We start from the raw sequence: 17057 nt of genomic DNA on the forward strand, positions 1-17057 counted from the left end.
GATCAAAACAATAATAATAATGATGTCCATTTTCCTAAGATGGTCACCAGTAAACCTTACCTAGTATGGAAAGTTCAATGAAATTAAATTCTCTTGAAAAATCTTGTACAAATGAAAAAGCTTTACATTCCATAACACGGAGATAAAGAGTTATTGTTTTAATTGTGTCCTGCTCACTTCATAGCAGAGAGAGACTCTTGGACCTTCCTGAGATGTTCTCACCAGATGCAGACTCAATTCTGGCAAGGCAGGGCTTCATGTTACCAGGTACTCATTTGTTTAGTCTTCATAGGTTGTTACCAATTGTTAATAAACAGCACAGTGACTTAATGATAGAACTAATCCTGCCATGACTGAATTGATTCATCAGCAGTTCCGCTCTCACCTTCCGGACCAGCTGCAGGGTGGGATTTAAATATGTGAACAACTGGTTCTCTGTGTGAATGCCACTTCCGGAAGTCCATTCTGGGCCTGGGCAACAAAAAATTAGCTACCGGTTCTGCCGAAATGGTGCGAACTGGCTGAATCCACCACTGACCAGCTGTAGCTTGGAAATCATTGCTAAAGGTGGATGCCCTTCATAAAGCAATTTCCAGTAAGCCAACCAAGTGGTGATCAAAGCATGAGTTACTCACACCAGGCATCTTGGTTTAAGAAGGATTATCACTGGCTACAGCTTCCACCTGCTGTTTAAGCATTAGCTATAAGTCCAAGATAATCTCCCAGACCATGCACAAACTTCTTTAGGGGATCATACCTGGTACACAGAAAGTATTGGAACCAATATTCCTGGGTATTTACTGATGTACAACAGTTCAGACCTAGAAAGATTTAATCTGAAATTATTTTACTCTCTCTATTAAGTATAACAAAATAAAATAACTAAATAAAATAACTAAAATAACATATCATAGGATTAGCTATACAAGTATTACAACCAGACATATTTTTGTAAATACTTAGCATTCCAATATCACAGCCTAAGAAGCCCAATATATAATCTCTTTACAAAAAAAGAATTTGATTATTTTGTGTCTGTTTTCTTCCTATCTTCTGCAGATGGAACAGGAAGAAGTCAAAAGCATGACATGGTAAAAGGCATCAGCCACACTGCACTGTAATTTGTGTTTGACAATATACACAAAAACATTCAAACAAGGAAGCAACTGAAGCTTTTATTTAATTTAAGACAACATTAAAAATTGACAGTTGCCCCAATGGATATTACATTAACCAGAGTCAAATTACAGTCCGTACTAAATTCTTTTTGTATAAAATTATCATTTTTTGTTTCTTGCCAGCTTTTATTTTTAGTTAAGGCAAACAGTATGATATGTTTGTTAAAGTAAGAACCAAAAAGGTGCCCTTGTGTTAAATTGTTATTCTTGGCCACCTAGCAAGTTAGCTTATATGGCTTAAGATCTAATTATGAAGAATGCAAGAATAGTAGTTTAGCAATATTAAGGATTTCTCATTGTCAGTATTGAGACAAACGTAGTAAAACCACAGAAACAGAGAGGTCAAGACTGCAAACAAAATAATTAGATTTATTTACTCTTCTATTTTTATTGCCTTCTGATCCCATGCTCAAAATATCAGAAAAGTAAAACAAAGCTTAAAAGTTACCAAATAGAAGTTATTCTGAGAGGGAATGATGAATCTTGAGGCTGGAAAAGTTTTTTTTTTTTTCTTATGTTAACTCTAGTTTATTTCAATAACGTTCATTAGGAGTGGACAATCCATGGCCTATGGGCTGAATACAAGGATTTGGCTTCCAGGATCCCTCTCTCAAGGTTGGAAAAGATTGATCCAGGCCAGCATGAGCTAATCTCAAGAGATATACATTAATAGAATCAAGCATTTATGTATGTGCATTTATGAAATTAGCTTTCAGGCGCAGGCCAGCCTTTTTTTTTCTGGAATTAAAAATTCAGTTCAGTGTGGCTTATTAGAACTTATGAAACATTTGGCCAACTGTCAAAGCAGAAGGAAGAATCTGCTGTGAAACTTGTTAGCAGGACCATATTTGCTTCTCTTGTGTCATCAATAGACCCTCTTAGCATAAATGTGTTACTCAATCTAGATCCACTTTTAAATCTTCTGATGATTTTTTAAAAAAATAAACATATACCATCCTATATATTTTGAATCCAGATTTATAGTGGAAGAGGAACAGTTATTATACTACAGAGCAATTCTGCTGTAATCTGGGTTTTTTGCTGGCTAGAGATCATTAAACAGATTAATTAGAGCTTTGGGGATGGAAGAAGGAAGAATACAGCCAAATCAAATCTTATTGCAAGTCTGAACTAAAAATAGTCACTTTTTTATCCAATAGTTTTTAGCCTCTTGTTTCATTTAGAAACTGCTGTGGACAAACCTACACAAAAGATGGTGGAAACGACAGGATTCAAATATCTATCAGTTGTACCCTGGGCAAGTCACAGTCTTTTAGCCCAATCTATTTCACATGTTTATTTAAACACCAGTCTCAACCTTACAGTTTTTTTTAGAAACAAACTAAGAAATGAACATGCACAATACCCAAACAGAAGTAATTCCTTAGACAAAATTGCAGAAATTTTTCCACCTGTTTGTCACGTGTGAAAAAAGCATGTGAACATAGAAACCATTGTCAAATATTATTATTTGGAAGGCATATAAAACTGATAGAGATCTTTTGCATATACACATGTTAGGTCTTTTGCATATTAGCCAGAAGTCATGAATGATGAGCTGCACAGATGCTACATTTGGCTGGAAAAGTTCCATCGTGAAGATTATTTCCGCTGAATGTAAAATTATGTACATGTATATTAAACATCATACAACTTCACAAAGCAACACATAGTTTGTAATCAAATCTTTCATTCTGCAAATGTGTCTTTCTCCTAATACTAACACTGCAACTCACCCCTTGAAAACATTATAACATTTAAGTTACAAAACACTTAAACTTTAAATAACCCCTTAAAATAGCATCACTATCACTGGTATCTTAACCAACTACTTGATACTCTCAGAATTCCAAAGCTTATTGCATACATATGCTGTATTTTAAAATCTCTTTGTACTAGCATATTGTTAAGAAAATGGTAAAATTAGGATGTTGCATAATTACTTATTATCACTAAAGATTCTAACTTGACATCTTCAGTACTAAAATGTTCTTAATCTTTAATTCTCCAGTACTAAGATAAGAAATTACTCATTTTATTATTAAAAAGCGAATGAATTCTGAATCAGATATTATTTCTTTCAAAGTTTTACAAAAGAAAAGTGGTATTTTAGGAATATTTCCCTTTAAAGATTTCAGGATACAAACTTTTATCAAAGCATTCTGAATACTTTTGAAAAAGTGGGGCATAAGTTTTTAAGTACATTAATGCTGAATATTGTCATTCATGAATTTATTTTGAGAGCCTAAATCCCAATAATCATCTGATCACAGCTTTTTATATTTACAGTACTGCACATACACAATCTCTTTTGAATGTGACCCTCTGAAAAGTACCATGTACAGTATATTTATATAATCTGAACTTTAGTACAACTCCGATATCAATGCAATCCCAACTCTCTCTTATAAAAATTAAGCTTTGTGAAAACTAAGTATGACCATAAAGATTATCATAACAGCCAAAAACAAAATCTTAAAACTGTAACAGAATAAAGCAGCACTGAACTGCAGTCTTTCCCTCTTCTTTTTATTTCAGATACAAAATGAAATTTAGCATTCCTTTGAACTCTTAGGCAGATCAATGATATTTTTCTGTTTCAACAGGTATAAATTTGCAAAATGAGATTTAAAGTTTTGATTTCCATCAAACTTACTCTCCTCTTAAAAACAAACAAACAAGACCTTGCTGAATGCACAAAGTACAGTTTCAGGCTAGTTTCAAACAGTCCAGAGAGTAAAAACTGAGGCCTATCGCATACATGGCATTGTGTTTTGTGTAACCTCCACCCCATTACAAATCTTTCTTAAAAACATATAATGATTTATGGCCTTAAAATTATATATTTATGATCCTAACTTTAAAAAGAAATCAACCTAATTCCAAGTTACATAGGTGTATCTATTTGCTCAGACTGCTTTTAGATTCTTATACTGGAAACTGGTATGGAACACAATAAAATTATAAACATAAGATTGTTATCCACACACTTTCACATGACAGTAAATGATATTAAAGGATTTGTGTTCAAGGAGTAATGCATATAACTGATATGTGAAGTTATTTATTTGAAACACTGATATTTCTCAAAACTGGTATAAATGGAACTTCTCTGATTGTCACCAATAAATACATTTTTAAAAGAATGACTTATATACATTGCTGCTTGTACATGTTAAAAAATACTAGCACAAATACAAAATTCGACACTTGATTCTGTTGTATAACAGTATAAGGTACACCAAAGTGGTATAATTACAGCTAATAATAAACATTTTTTCAGTTCAAGTTATCTTTTAGGCACTCCATAGATTAGATGAATTTATTACATTACCTTATTGCCATTATTGCATACACTGGAAGAACTGTGAAAATGTGCCTACTTTTAGAAGAAAAAATATCTATAGTATTTAATATTAATTCCATACAGCTGCAATAACCTAATTAAATATGACAAGTGTATCCATGAAATTCAGGGATTAAAAAATATTCCTCACTAATGATCTAACATTTCATCAATTAATATACCAATCAAACTTTGCTACCCTAGCTATTATGCATATACTAATAATAGCCATGGCCATATAAACTACATAATATTCTTCGGGATATAGCAACACTGTAGGCATCAAAAGATATGTATAGACAGCATATATACTTACAATAGGGTGCACTTTATATTTAACTGACATCACATCCAAACAAAATCCCTTTTCATGTTTGTGGTTATAGCTTGCAAATGTTATAATTTGTAATATGTACTATTGTGCGTGAAACCAAGGCTCTGGAACATGCAGCAATGACAAAGAAATGCATGTCTACATTCTAGCTTGTCACAAATTATTAATTTTTAGATGGCACGCTACTCAGTTTTGATTAATGTATTTTTAAAGGCATATATATGACATTCTTACCATAAAACACCAGCATTTTGCAAGGCTGGTTTCAAGTATTTTTATCCTTTTCCTCTTGCTCAGTTTAATTACCAATACCAATACCAAATGCTATGGGACAGTAGCTCCCACTGTATCTGTTATATTTCCCTTCAATATATTTTACATGCTCTGGGCTGGGAGAAACCTCAAATTATATACAAGAGGACAGGTTCCTAAATAAATAAAGTGCTGTAGGATAAGTGTGATACCTATGACAGGTTTTGTTCCATTCTGGGTTTTTGTTTTATATCCCTCTTAGAGAGAGAAGAGGGCATACAATCTGCTTCGGTTTTGTTTTCCTTTTCAAAGCATGGGAAAAGGGTAAAGACTTCGTTGGCCGCAGATGGGCTTCGGGAAGGCAAGTGACCCGTGCAACTTGCGAGTCAATAATTAATGAGAACCTCTCGTCTTACCACACCATCTCAGATGGAGAGGCACATTGGCGTCAAACTCATTCAAACCCCATCCGTCTCCATTAAGTGGTCGGGAAAGCCAAGGGGGCAGGAGCAGATGGTGGCAACCGCTGGAGAGAGGGGGAGCCTGGAGACAAGTCCGGAGGCGATCAGAAAATGGGCTTCGCTACGGCCGGGGGACTTTATTTTGGTTTGCCGCGCTGACCTCTCCCCGCCAAGCCACCCAGGACCGTTGCTCTCTTTGCGCCGCCTTAACCCGCTTTCTTTCTAACGAAAACTATTCTGATCTGAAACCTGACTCCCTTCCTAAAAATAGTTGAAGTCGCGCGAGCAAAATCCTCAGCTCGAAAGTACCTCGTTTTGTCTCCAAAAGGCAGCATGTCCACCTAGAGATAAAGAAATCCAGGCGAGCTCTTTGATCTCCGCTTTGGGTCTCTCCGAAACTCTACCCGAGCCCTCTTCCCCGTCCCCCAAACCCCACCCTCGGCTGATAACTTCTTGCCCTGGCCTACTTGGAGCCGCTGCGGTGCAGCGCTGCCTCCTGGCGGCGGAGGGAGGCAGTGCCTCTTTCGCAAACAGCTACTTTCGGAATCAGCCCACTCACCCTACCCCCCCCCACCCCCAACCCGGAGCTGAGCTCCCAAAAGTACGCCAAGGAAATGAAGATCGCCACCCCTCCTCACCCTCAGCCCTGCTGTCGCACCGCAGCTTCTTAGCCACAGCATCTTTCTTATTGCTCCGGCTCCTAAATTTTCACAAACATCCTCACAGTTATTGCTATCAGCAGTTGCGGTGCTGCCCTTTCTTCTTCTTCTTCAAAAATAGGCGGATCCGCTTCCACGCACCCAGCCTACTGTGATGCTTTCGAGGAAAAGGCAAAGGTCTCAGCATTTGGCTTTCACTGGTCCACTGCCTTAGCACATGGAAGCTCTATCTTGACTAGCAGCTTTAATGCGTTGGCTCTCCGGGGCTTTGCCTTCTTTCTGAGGAAGACCGGTGCCCCCAGTACTGAAAAGCTGTAGTCGCTCTCCTTTGCTGTAGGGAGAGGATAGTTACCTTCAAGGTCGATTATTCTATCCATCAAAATGCTAGTCGGCGGGTGGCGAAGCAGAAATCTTCCTATACTAACAAAAGTTTTTCTTTCTCTAACTCCTTGTTTTTTCCCCCCTTTCCTTTTTGGTTCTTATTTTTCTTGCCATTTACTCATTAAGAGGATAGAAGCGTGATAATCCTGCATTAGCTATTCGACGAAACTGGGATAGCCTAAAGTAAAATAGGATTTTTCTGTTATAGTACGTGGCAACTAATAATGAATTGAATCACAAGCCAACTAATTAAATCGGGGTTCGAAACAAGCTCTTCTTGCGAAATCGAATTTGGGTCGGTCACCGGGACCAGAGATAACCTGGCCCAAGCCAAATTCGATTTCGCATCATCATCCTGGGACACATAGATTTGCCTTCAATCTTTTCTTGGTTTAGAAGCTAAACGAAAACTCGAGTGGTTGTAATGTTTAAAAAAATTCGAATTTTCGAATCTAGAAATACAGTTACAGAGGACTTGGAGTCGGGTTTCAGCGCATCTCCGGATACAACCCTCTTATCCCCAGCCAGCAGGCCTCGGGTACCAGCTGCCGTCCAACACATCTGGAGAATCTCGACTTGGGCAAAGGGAGCTTTCCAGGTTCTGCGGAGATTTTTATGAAGACGGTCCCAGTTATACTGAGCCTGCTCGAGCGTTGACACATCAGTGCCGAGCTTATCAGTTTTCTGCGCGTGGGTATAGCCTGCCCATTTTTTTTTACGCTGTTGCGAAGTCCCTAACCAGGCGCTGAAGGGGAAAGGTCACGCGCCCTTCTCCCAGTCAAAGATCTCAAACCGAGTTGGGCACAGGGTAAAAAGCGTGCCAAGCGGCCAGCCTTGGGTTACGCGCTGCGAAACCCCCGAGAACTATTTGCACGCGGAACTCCGAGCCTCCGCGTAGAGCGCCGGTTGGTTTGCTGCTTTCAGCTTTGTGGAAAACCCTCGCTGCTGCTTCTCCTTTTCCAAGTAAGGGGAGGGAAAATAAATTGTTCTCCACCCCCTCCATCTCCCAGCCGCCCCCGCCCGCCCAGAAGGTGCGGCGTGTCTTTCGCTCTTGAACTTACCTGGTGGCTTTTCGGACAAAGTAAGAGCGGGTAAAGTCTCCGTGATCGTCCAGCCACGCTTCCACCGCTTCCTGCTGCTGGGGGTGGCAGCTGCCTTCCATGATCGCCGAGTCTCCGCCTGCTCACTTTTGTCCCACGAGGCAGTTGCAAGGCCCGTTTGGCCACCTCCGCGGCCGGGGCGCCTCCTCGCCACCGTATTTGCTGTCACGCCCCACGCCCGTCCATCCCCGCCCCTCCTGGGGTGCCCTTTGGATCGCTCGCCTGGCCTGTCGCCTCCACCCCCAAAAGCTCGCTTGTGCCCGGCTGCCGGGGCTCCCAGGTGCCTGGTCGCGGCAGCCGGCGAAAAGCCAACTCCACGCCTCCTCCCCGGCGAGCTGGGATCCAGCCAACCCTTAATGTGTAATCCGGCCGGCTCCACCCCTCTCTCTCGGTGCCCGCTGTAGCGCTCGCCAGGAGGGACTCGGGTAGCCGCTCCCTCCCGAAGTCCACGCGGTGCTGCCGGCTAGGAGGCGAGCCGCTCCCGCCCTTCCCGCGCTACCCTGGCCTTTCTCGCCCGCCCACTCCTTTTTACTAACTAGATTCAAAGTGCTTTGAAGTAAAATCGGATTCAGAGATTTTGTTTTTTTCTCCACCCAGGATCTATTAGAGACATGGGGAACCCGGATTTTTAGTTTCACTGAATAAAATTCTAATGCATTAAAACCATCAAGTGAGTAAAGACCTCAATAACTCTTTAATCTTTGACCGTTCCAAAACTATGCTGCTATGGCATCCTTCAAAGCAGTCACCTACTCTCATCTTAAAAATCTATAATAATATAGTAAAAAGAGGCTCCATCAAGCCATGAACTCTTCTCATTACTTTATTTTTTCCTGATAAGATCTGAGGAAAGACTGCTATCCTGCCTTAGACATTTTTTTTAAAAAAAATCTCTTACTGGATTAAACCCATTTAATGCAGCCTTCCATTTCCAAGAAAATACCAGCAGGACATTAACACATTAGGAATATTATGCTTAGCTATCTTTCTAGATAGCGGTGAGAAAGGCAGGTCCTGTCTACCTTCCTGTTAACCAGAACAGAGCACACTAAGTCAACTGGGGCACAGAAGGCACTTTCCTCTGTTCTTAGAATTCAGTCAATTATCCCATCTTCCCATCATGTAGCACGCCTTTAAAACTAAAGAAAGAAACATCAGTAGCCTGTTCTATGCTGGTGGCTCTATCCTGATGGCTGAAATTGCAAATGTCTTTAATCTTTAGTAATAAAAATTCAGGAGCATAGTGGAAAAAAATGGAACTAGAATTAAATGTAGAAAGACCAAACTAAACAACTGGAGATAATTTCAGTAAGAGAAACTTGTTTACAAAGTTGAGTCCTGGAGGGAGGGGTGCGGGGGGGGGAAATCAGTGCTTGATGGTCTTACTGGTTCTCTTTAACATCTACATGGAGCCATTGAATGAGGAATTTCATCAGTTCAAACTCAGGTATTGTTGGCATGCTACTGATATTCAATTGCCTATTTTGACCCAGAACTGTCCAATGAAACTATGAAAGCCTTGTTCCAGTGTTTGGTGGCTTGAAGATCAGGATGGGGATGAACAGAAGTGTTTGGGCCTCCCAATCTCAGAGAGAGTGCATCTTTGGTTCTGAATGAGATAGCACAGTGGTGGCGAATCTATGGCACACGTGCCAGCGGCGGCACTCAGAGCCCTCTCTGTGGGCACCCGCTCTCGAGCCCTGCGAGGCCTATTTGTACAGGGACTTAGGGAAACGCTCACCCGGCTCCAACGCTATGATGGTGTGTTTCCCTCGGCATCTGGGATCGGCGGGCGTCGCTGGCCTCGGCGGGCATCGCTGGCCTCAGCGGGCGTGCTATGGTGGCCGACGCTCCTGATGATGTCATTACCGTGCACCTTGCCAGGTCGACACCAGACAAGTGAGGAGGAGCCAGAAGGTTGTCGGCTATTTTTGTGAAGCACCAACCCAGGACGACCTGATACCTGCACTGTTGCCCCAATCCCGCCTCCTCCCACGGCCCCCTCCTCACCAGCAGCCCCCCAAAGGAGAGTCGCCCCCGGGCATGGCCCATATGAAGCAGCGCAGCCAAGGGCAGCAGGGACAAGACTCCGTCCTTACGCCCTGTCGTGCACAGATGATGCTGAAGGGCACAGGCGGAAGGCGTGGCCGCCATGGCACTGCTGGGCTACCTGGGTGATCTGTGGTGGGCCGTGGAGGTGTGGGTGGCCCACTGGGCACGGCGAATGGGGACAGGGGTGAAGGGTGGTTTGGGGGCACTCAGTCTCTAAAAGGTTTGCCATCACTGAGATAGCATTTATTTCTTTGGGACTGATGTGTAATCTGGAAGTTTTTCTAGACTCTCAAAGAATAGGTGGCAGCTAGGCCAGGAAGACCTATATATATGGTTGCCACTCCAAGTAATTCAAAATGCTTGTTCCCCTATACATGGCATAAGGCCTCCTATCTGAGAGGCAACCTATGGCCAATAGTTTCTATCCGCTTTGCATCATCAGATAGATTAGTGTACTCTGGTTCCTATCCTTTCAATTTCCTTTCAAGTCTCATCAGGCCACATTGCTGAAGATCTTGTGGTGTTGACTTAGCCAGGGAATACTGAAAGGTTGTATTCAGTAGCCACAGGGTGATGATTGGTTTCCTACCCAGTAATATTTGACTCATTTGCTTCTACATAGAAAAGCTGTAGCAGAGAAAGTAGCATTTTTAATAGTTAAATTGTTATAATTTTAATAGTTAAAACCAATCCTATACATGCCAAGTAAACTCCCAAAAAAGGTTTGACAAAATTGCAGGCTACCATCCAGCCTGGAGGGTCCACATCTGAGACCATATCTGAGTCATGTTGAGTTATTGCCATAAAGTGTTCTGGTGAGATTTTTTTCACAGAGTAGTTCATCATTGCTTTCCCTAAACATCCCCCTCCCCAATTAATTACCATATTTTCCGGCGTATAAGACGACTTTCTAAAGCATGCAAATTGTCTCCGAAGTGGGGGTCGTCTTATACGCCGAGTTGTCTTATATGCTGGAAAATACGGTATTTTTATTTTTTATCAAAGCTTTAACAGGGTAGATTTGACATATATGTTTTCAACTGTGATTTGCATTTTTATACAAACATACTAATGGAGCATAGTCATAGAATCTGTCATATTAAAAAGTCTGTAATTAATAAAATGTGTCTCATTTAGCTTCACAAGCAGGTTCAGTGCAGTATACACTTTTTGATGTATAGGTACCTCCAAACAAAGCTTTTGAACCAGCTTGAAATTCAGCATGAGACCTCTAATGAAACTACAAGGCTGTCAGAGGTCAAGAACTAAGCCAATTTATTTCTGGCTGGACTACAATGTATTTGAAATCTCATTGTGATTTTCTTTTTGCTACTCTGTCAAAATAGCTTCTTGCCCTTCCTAACTGAAAATTAGTTGCAAAAATACCTTGTCAAGGTGCCATTTTTAAAACAAAACAAAACAGCAAAGAGCAATGCCTTGACAGATTCACAATTACCGTATTTTCCGGCGTATAAGACGACTTGGCGTATAAGACGACCCCTGACTTCGGCACTGATTTCAATGCTTTCGAAAGTCATCTTATACGCCGGAAAGTACGGTACCCTCAGCTTACAGCTATTGCTTCTGTCTGTCTGTCTGTCTGTCTGTAACAATTTTGTAATTGTTGACTGAATGCCACATTTTGCATTTCTGTCATTTGTGGTGATAATTGGATGCAAGGTGTAGAAATCCTTGTGGTGGTGTCAACATTTTGACCGTGGGTATCAGTGAAGTTAACCACAGGCCAGGAGTGCTTAGGAACTGGGGAGTGGAAATGGTGGCAAAATAGTAATGCCTTTTATGTGCCATTAGCCAATTGCCCCACCTTTCCAATCAATTTCAGTCATAATTACTTGACTACCATCATCTAATTTTTTATAATTCTCTCTCCCCCCCCCCCGGAATCTAATATTTTAGCCCTGTAAGAAATTTTAAAAAGATTTCCAAATAAGCATTATTGCTGCCTTGCTGTTAAAACAAGAGGGAGAGACTGAATGTCACCAGTAGTGTCTTCTTCAGCCCTTTCTGGAATTTGATATAAATTCCCAATTGCTTTGTTTAATTTTCTAGATCAATTGACCTATATTTTATGTTCTAAATTTAACAACGTGTTTATTCATCAAATTGTGGTTAAAGCAAAATATAAAAAATCTGCCTGAGGATTTAGAACCTGCAAGATACAACCTTCAGTATGCCAACTACTATGGGTAATTTTCTATTTTGGTATTATAATCTGCATAAAGTCATGATTTGTTGTGCCAGCTATCTTGACCATAGTCATAATGGCATGTAAGTCCCAGCCTCTTTCAAAGTTGCCACCAAAGTATAATTTTTAGTATAGTAGAAAGGATCATTAAATACACATCATCAATTGCATTGGATTATATTAATGTGACCTATATTAAATTTAAATTGAATCAAATTTAACTTTTGTGCCTGACTTCACCTACTTTTTTGGCCTAGTTCAGGCTCTGCCTGCATTTGGTTCATAGCACCAAGTATGACTATAGGTGCAAAATTTGTTGTACAATTCTGACATAAGTTATGGCCATTGAAATTATTGAAGAAAATTGTTGAGCAGCAGCAACAGTATAAATCACACGACAAGCCAGAGAACAATAGTTCCAATGCAAATGGTATGCAAATGAAATGAAGACAACTCTGATGTTGTTATTCAGTTCCCATTTATCTTACAGTAACTTCTGCTTAACATTCTAAACCACTATGAAATGTTTGAAATAATATGCCTAAGATCTGCCAATAAAAAAAGTGATAAAGATGCACAAGAGATCTGTGAAGCATCTTTTGTAGATTGTTGTGGCTAAAAATGAAATTAATGGGCAACTGAATTATTTGAATCAGGAAATGGTCAATAATATTAATTATGATAAGCACATCTCATTCACATGAAAAAAGCTCAAAGGGGCAGAGTCCATATGGGCAATATAGTGAAAGGGAAGTTGCTTAGCAGCTGTGTTTGCGGTTCAAAGATATCAACCATCATAGGCTTAACACAAAACAAATGACTGTCAATGTCGCCCTGCAGTTTGCTGTGGATTCCTGATAAGACTGTGCCTATGCAGCTCATACTGATATCCCTGACATAAAAGGATTTAAGAAATGGTGTTCCTGAAAAGGGAGTTTTATCTTTATCTGTTTCACTAAACTTGATGAGCAATGGTAGGAAGCAGTGGGGGAATAGATACACTGATCCTCTGAATTAGAAAGGCATAATGAGGTTGACAGCCATATCAGGATTTTCTAGATCTATTGGCCTCCATTTTAAAGCATGTCTTTACTCCCTTTAATGTATACTGATTATAAAGAAGTACAGAAGTCAGCACAAAATAATTCCCAAATGTTGAAAAACATTTTATTCCCGTATTTCTCTATTATCCTATCTATTGCTGTGGTTGAAGATTAGGTCTAATTGGCTTTAGATCTAATTTTCATCCCTAGCAATAAAACAATGCCCTCCATTCCACTGAAGTTAACAATCTAGTTCAAGGAGCACAAAGCCAACTACTAGACAATACAAAGAGATTTGTCCTTCACAGCTGTCTTTCCATTTCTCCTAATGCCTGACCATTGCACAAATGCTGCAGCAACAGCAAATATCACATGAGCAGAAACCATGCACAAATACATAGACACACTTTTTTTCAGTGACTCAAGAAAGGAAGACATTGCAAATCAAGAAAACTCATTGGGTGATTTTGACAAGCCACTGTCTTTGAAACCCACTATCTAGCACATGGGTGTCAAACTCGATCACATCACATGACGTATCATGACATTTTTTGTGTTTGTGGAACTGGGGTGGGCATGGCCTATGTGTGACACATCCAGCCCACAGGCCACCAGTTTGACACCCCTGATCTAGCAGGATAGTTAGTGATGGGAAGAATCACTAGCAAGAGTAAGTGGTTTGTATGCCATCTTACTCAAATCCTGAAGTAAAGATAGGACATCAATCAATTGATCAACTAGTCACTAATAATTATATGCTTAATCAAGACCTTCCAACTTTTTGTGGAAAAAAAAAAAGATCTCACAAGGAGCTGGAAGGTCTGACTGAACTTTTTTTAGTCCCACAAACTCCATTTCCCTGCAGCAGAAGAGAAATACGCCAGAGCTGGAAAGAAATGCTTTTGGGAAGAGGGAGAAGCTGTGCTGGGAGGAGAAGCGGCAGGAAACGGGGCTGCCATTTCCAGAAGGGAGAAGGGAGACATGGGGCAATGCAGGGCAGCAAGCAAGTGCTGTTCTCTGCTCTGCATCCCTGCACAGAGCTGCTGTGTTCTCTGTTCTCCGTGAGACAGGCTACAAAGGACTGGCAGAGGGAGGCAGAGGGGGAGGCTTGTGCCGCCCGGTCACAGCGCAAGCCATGGGAGAGTTGGCGGAAGACAAGGAGGCAGTGGCTGCACCCAGGCAGGTGATCTGCAAGGCAAAGCTTAAAGAAAGCCCCTCCAGCGGCGCACAGCGGCAGTGGCGCCATTCACCGTCACTCACCCCTGGCTCCAAAATGGCAGAGGGTGACCGGGACCGGCAGTCCGACTCGGAAGGAGAGTGAAAGGTTGCCGATCAAGTAATGGCCTGGCGGGTGGGACTGAATTCTGGCACCTTTTTTCTTACAAAAAAGCAGTGTGTGTGTGTGTGTGTGTGTGTGTGTGTGTGTGTCTGTGTGTGTGTATTGCTGTTGCTATCCCTGATTCATTTTTTTCACAAGAAGTCTATTAAGCAAAAATCTATTTTTAATAGCCCACATTAACTCTATTTAGTAGACACATGACATTTCCACTGATTTAGTATGATCAATTTTTGTTTAAGAAAAATACTAAATTCACCTTCTTTCTCTTGCTCTTTTGTGATACTATCCTTATCCTTGCCTATGGAGAATTTAATCATCCTGCATTCAGGGAAAGATATTTCTAGCCATTCTCAAGTTCTAATAGTCTCCAACACGGATCCCATGTTAAGTAATAATTAAGGTAGGTATTTGGATAGCAGATTTGACTTTTTTGTTTGCTATTACAGTGTTTCCCTGAAAATAAGACCCGGTCTTATTTTTTTCTCTCCAAAATAGGTACCAGGTCTTATTTGGGGGGGGGTGTCTTTTCCACTCACCTCCGGCATCAACAGCTATGCTCAGCTGGCCCACTTCTTCTGCAGCCGAAGGAGCAGCTTTATTCTGCAGCAGAGAATGGAGCTCTGGCCTGCACTTCGCAATCAGCCCTTTCCAGAAGGCCTCTGAAGCTGATAACTGAGCAATGGACTCAATCCATAGCTTGGTTCTTGGCTGCAGAAGTCCTCCAGAAAGGCCTGATTGTGAAATGGAGGCCTGGGGATCAAAAATAAGTGCAGAAGTCGGCTGGCGAGAAGAGGCTTGGCTGCAAGGTAAGTGGTTGCGGAGTGGGTGGGGCAGCTCTACGCCTCCACCCCACCCTAACTTGATTTTTAGGTGTGTGCCTTGCTCCAAAACTAGGGCTTATTTTGGGGGGGGTAGGGTTTATATTAGGCCTGCCCCCCAAAATCAAGCTAGGGCTTATTTGGGGGTAGATCTTACTTTCAGAGAAACATTGTACTATTTTTCTTTTTAGTGCCAGGTAAAATAATTCCTGGTTTTAGGGGGATATTAAAGTATTCTGAGCCAAAACTCAAACCAAACAGTATCAACTGTACTTTATGAACCCCAAAATCCCTCCAGTTTCTAACATCAGTTTATAATGCATCTAAATGAATAAAGTAAGACAAAACATAAATGCTTCATTCCTGGCACTTTTCATTGAAACTGGAATGTATTGTCTAGCCCACAGGTCAGCAATCTGCGGCTCCAGAGCCGCATGTGGCTCTTTGAACCTTCCCCTGTGGCTCCCAGCCTCCTCTGCCCTGTGGCAGAGAGAGACAGAGAGAGGCACTTGCACTTCCCTACTTCTCTCTCTGTCTCTGTCTCTGTCTCTCTCTCTGTATTTGTGTGTGTGTGTGTGTGTGTGTGTGTGTGTGTAAAATAGTAGACTCAAGGTGTTCTCTGACAAGCTGAAAAGCTTTTTGGGTGGGGCTCCTCCCTTTGCTGCATCTCTGCAGGAAGCAGGAAGCAGGAAGGGCAGGAGACAGCTATGCTGACTCAGGATTTTTGGGAGTTGAAATCCGTGAGTCATAAAAGAGCTGAGGTTGCCTACCCTGAGCTTGTTGGAGAACAGCTTGAAGCCAGCTTGCCAGGTGAGCAGAAGATTGGAGAGAGGGAGAGAGGGGGGGAGAGAAAGAGAGAGAGGAAGGGAGAAAAAGAGAGAAGGAGAGGAGAAAGAGACCCTTTTGACATCTAAAATGAAGATAACACTGGATATATCCTTTTTTACCTTTATTATATATATATTATATACATGTATATATGTGTGTATATATACTGTATATATGTATTTGTATATATATATATGTGTGTGTGTGTGTATGTATGTGTATATATATATACACACACACACATACACACACACACACACACACACACACACACACACACATATAATAAAGGTAAAAAAGGATATATGCAGTGTTATCTTCATTTTAGATGTCAAAAGGGTTTTGCGGCTCCCAGTGTTTTGTTTTCGGTGGGAAATGGGTCCAAGTGGCTCTTTGAGTGTTTTGGGTTGCCTACCCCTGGTCTAGCCCAAGAAACCTATAAATTTCATTGTACATTAGAAGTACTTTGATGTATTTACTACATTACCTTCTTGCAAATAAATGCAAAATATTTATTTTTGTCCTTCCTCAACAGTTTTCCATGTATATGCATTTTGTTATTGAATAATGAAAAATAAGCAATGAAGTCTTTATCTGGCAGAAACATTTGTCATGATGCAAATAAGAAATGATCAAGGTGACAGGTGAATATCTTGGACAATAGAATAAAATCTGTAATGCTGACTGGCTATTTTTTCACATTGACCAGTCCATATCTGTGTCCTGGAATGGCTACCCAACTGCAATCATGCAATCTTAGTGTGGTTTCAAACAATTCAGAGTTGAATCAGATACTATAAGGGAACACTACTAATACATGAAAACAATTGCAGCTTCATTCCTGCATGTCTCTTTTTTTATGTTTCACCCCACCCCCATGAAATACATGAATACAATTAATCATTTGATTTCCCATGACCATCTGCTTTTCAAACCATCTAGAGAGCTAATCACGTTGTTTGGATACAGAATCAGCAAAGTTAAATCTAATTTAGAATTGACTGAAGCAAAACAGTCAATTAAAGAGCTCCACAAATTCAAGGAGGCAATATGTATTCTG

At 41.0% G+C, this 17057-nt stretch overlaps 1 protein-coding gene across 4 annotated transcripts in view; it reads right to left on the reverse strand.

Annotated features, from left to right (window-relative positions):
* The window catches only part of PDE5A (phosphodiesterase 5A), a 122358-nt gene that overhangs the window by 83118 nt on the left and 22183 nt on the right, over positions 1-17057 (reverse strand). The window contains exon 1 of one of the 4 annotated variants that reach the window (XM_039320156.1): positions 7673-8082. The exons of 1 other annotated variant lie outside the window; for it this stretch is intronic. In XM_039320156.1, coding sequence (XP_039176090.1) covers positions 7673-7773 — 101 coding nt within the window. In that variant the 5' untranslated portion in view covers positions 7774-8082. Of the gene's footprint in view, positions 1-5880; positions 5993-7672; positions 8083-17057 lie in introns of those variants that run through there. 2 more of the 4 variants (XM_039320155.1, XM_039320157.1) reach the window with 2 other exon arrangements.

This window comes from Crotalus tigris, unplaced genomic scaffold, assembly GCF_016545835.1.
Source record: "Crotalus tigris isolate CLP2741 ecotype Arizona unplaced genomic scaffold, ASM1654583v1 scf7180000023625.2024221, whole genome shotgun sequence".
Classification (NCBI taxonomy): domain Eukaryota; kingdom Metazoa; phylum Chordata; class Lepidosauria; order Squamata; family Viperidae; genus Crotalus; species Crotalus tigris.